The sequence below is a fragment of the Cinclus cinclus genome, chromosome 5 (genome assembly GCF_963662255.1).
Source record: "Cinclus cinclus chromosome 5, bCinCin1.1, whole genome shotgun sequence".
Taxonomy (NCBI): domain Eukaryota; kingdom Metazoa; phylum Chordata; class Aves; order Passeriformes; family Cinclidae; genus Cinclus; species Cinclus cinclus.
In genome coordinates this window covers 36,266,373-36,269,239 of record NC_085050.1, presented here as the reverse complement: position 1 = coordinate 36,269,239, position 2,867 = coordinate 36,266,373, and the positions used below count along the sequence as shown (strand labels likewise).

At 40.6% G+C, this 2,867-nt stretch overlaps 1 protein-coding gene across 1 annotated transcript; it reads right to left on the bottom strand.

Annotated features, from left to right (window-relative positions):
- Positions 1–249: 249 nt before the first annotated feature.
- Positions 250–2,064, bottom strand: SCRG1 (stimulator of chondrogenesis 1). Its single transcript, XM_062493642.1, has 2 exons — positions 1,826–2,064; positions 250–304 (listed from the first exon to the last, which is right to left on the bottom strand). Exons 1-2 carry the CDS (start codon positions 2,062–2,064, stop codon positions 250–252), a joined length of 294 nt encoding a protein of 97 aa, XP_062349626.1.
- Positions 2,065–2,867: the final 803 nt, after the last annotated feature.

The window sequence follows — 2,867 nt, the reverse complement described above, 5'->3', positions numbered from 1 at the left end:
TACATTCTGTTAAACAGTGGAAATGGCTTTATGGAAATTAGCTAACAGATTTGAAAAGAAAACTTCTTATGTATTTCATATTCCATAAAGGCATAGAAAGGAAATTCTTTCCATGGTGGAAAGTGAGGCAGTGACTTGTAGTTAGAAAGAAAGGGGGTTTTTTTGTTGGTGGTAGTTTTGTTTTTCCCCTTGAAAACATTATTACATGATCGTAGAATCATGTCTGTTATCTTCATTTGTAGACTTGAATCATGGACTGTTGCAGGGGATCACAAATGATATCTTTGGTCCAAAGAAAATATCCCTGAAAAATAGGATCACATATTTAAACAATTAGATAATTGGTTTATTAGAGCTTTAACATGACATGCATTTCCCACTGTGGATATTTTTTAGCATGTATCATGATATATGTGGGATTAACTGTGTTTATGGGATGTCCTTCCAGCAATGCAAATGCAACTGCATGTCTGGATGAAGGTTCTTCTGCTGACCTGCTGTGAGAGCAAGGGCAAAACTTCCATTGGTTGACCAGGTTGCAGAACTCCACCCTGGTATTTTACTTAGAGAAAATAATCTTACCAAATGGATTATGTTATCAACATAAAGGATTTTGGCATGTGCACACATACAGTTGTAGTGCAGTTTGTCCTGAGAGCACAGATGCAAAGCAGTTCTTGGGTACCTCAGGATGGTGGAAGGAATATTTTCTTCCATGTTTGTATCAGAGGCAGAGGCTTTACTGTGCTGCTTGAAGGTTGACACTAGAGACCCAAAGTGTGCGTCAGGGTGAGGACACCGTATCTGGTTTTAGGGAAAGTGAAAGATGAAAATCTTCCTTAAACCCTGCTCTCAGTTTGAATGTGAGATTTTTAGATTTAGTCCTTCCCAATTGGTTCGACTTGAGTTCCCTACAGAAGTGCTGAAAAGTTTCCTTTATTGGATTTTAGTGGACTTGAGAAACGAGTGTTAAGAGGAGCACATATAAAAAATCATTTTTGCTTGCCTATATAATACTGTCACATTTCAGTGCCTCTGAAGTATTAGTAAGCTTTGAACTGTTGATATTTCTAATCCAAATTACTGAAGAAAAGATGTTGCTGAAAAGCTGAATAATACCTCTTAATACATTTTATTACCTAAAACTAGTATGGGCTGGTGGTGTTTATTTAACTCAGTTATATTCTTTCTATGTAACAACAACAAAAACCCCGTGTTCAGTGAGAACTTCACTATTCAACTTTGTCAGCAGTGTGAGCAAGCCAGGGAGGTGTTGATGTTCTTGTGCTCAGTCTTTGCCTCGCCTTGTACAAGTATGTGTGAACCCCTGTGCCCCTCCTTTGCTTTTCTGCTCTTAACAGCTGTTTTTACAGAATTACTTGTTCAGTTGGCATATGTGCGTGCACTTGAGAATAGCAATACAGTTCTCTTCCATGGAACAGAAATCAAATGGGATTTTTTTTATGGTCCTGAAAACATTTTCATTTCAAAATGCTGTGAGTAAGGGCTTGATGTAGTTATTCTTAGTTTGGATAAACAGAGGAGTCAAAACTTGGGTGATTCAAATGCTGAAGTCCCTGTTAATAGGACAGGGAGGTTTACAAAATATGCTAAGCAAGTCCTAGGTGAGCCCCTGGAAAACAAATCCTCAAAACTGACAGTAACGGAAAATTGGCTATATCTTGATATAATTTCAAACCATCTGAAGTGATGGATTTCTTTAAAATGATAGCTTACTCCACATGTGGAAACTGTGAAATGATGGAAATACAGTGGGCAGTTGTGAAGAAGTAAACAAGTTTATATGAAATTAGTGTGATCTTACTTTGGGCAGCAGAGCAATTCATCCAAGTTGCAGTAACAGATGACCTCACAGCCCTTCCCTTCCCAAAAGTGATCTTGCAGACCATCGTCGATGTGTCGGAGGTTCTCGAGGCTTTCGGGGATGTTGTGACAGCTGTGGTCCTTGAGGGCCCTCTTGTAACAAGCAGGGCGCTGGGAAGGCACCCCAGGGGTACCCAGGAGGGTGCTCAGCAGCAGCAGCACCACCAAAACCATCTTCATTTTTGCCAAGCTTCCCACAGCAGGTGCTAAAGAGAAACGAGGTATGTGACACAAGTATTGCTGCTGAACAGACCTCTTTCCCTGATTTGCTTTCTGCTTTGCATTTTTCTTTTGTGTGAAGTTTTGGTCGTTTGAGCCTGAGTGCTGGAGAGTGTTCTCTCCTAGGAGGTAAATAATATTGCAGCAGAATTGATATTCATGACTTTCTGTACAACCTTGGGAATCCTTTCATTGGGAATTGAGGCTTCTGATGCTGGCAATTTTGTTTTTTCTGTGCCCTCTCACCTTGAGAAAATTGCTTTAAGCCGCCCACATTTTCTTGGTGGTGTTAGTGATTGTATTGATTGCTACCAAACCAGGGGGAGATGTCTGGGTGTGTGTCCTTGCCTCTCTGACCACTTTGCCTGTCAAAACAAGAGTCACGTAAAATAAATAGTATCCTTCCCCATCGAAGATGTGGGAAAACAGCTTGCTGATTGAATCCTGTGTCATGGGCTGTAAGAAAATTGAGGCATTAAGCAGCCAAGGAAGCTGAAGCTGTCTGCAGTGCTGCTGATGCTGCTGTCCTGGGCTTTGGTATGATTCAGCAGTATAGAGACTCTATTGGGTTTTTTTTTTTTAGTACTGCAGAGTGCTTAGTTAAGTTGAGCTACTGGATGTCATTATGGCTTAAGTGGCTTTTTAAAAGGTGGGATAAATTATCCCTTGCAAAACTCTCCTGCTGGCCACCAGGCTTTCCATTGTTTTAGCTTGATCTCTACTGTTCTGTGCTGCTTTGCACAGTCTGACTTTGCCACAAAGCT

Bases quoted from the DNA above. Each gene is read 5' to 3' on its own strand.
- SCRG1 (XM_062493642.1), bottom strand. From the start codon at position 2,064: ATGAAGATGGTTTTGGTGGTGCTGCTGCTGCTGAGCACCCTCCTGGGT. The intron at 305-1,825 runs GTAAGATCACAC...CCTATTTTTCAG, and splicing joins GAATTGCTCTGCTGCCCAAA to GGATATTTTCTTTGGACCAA.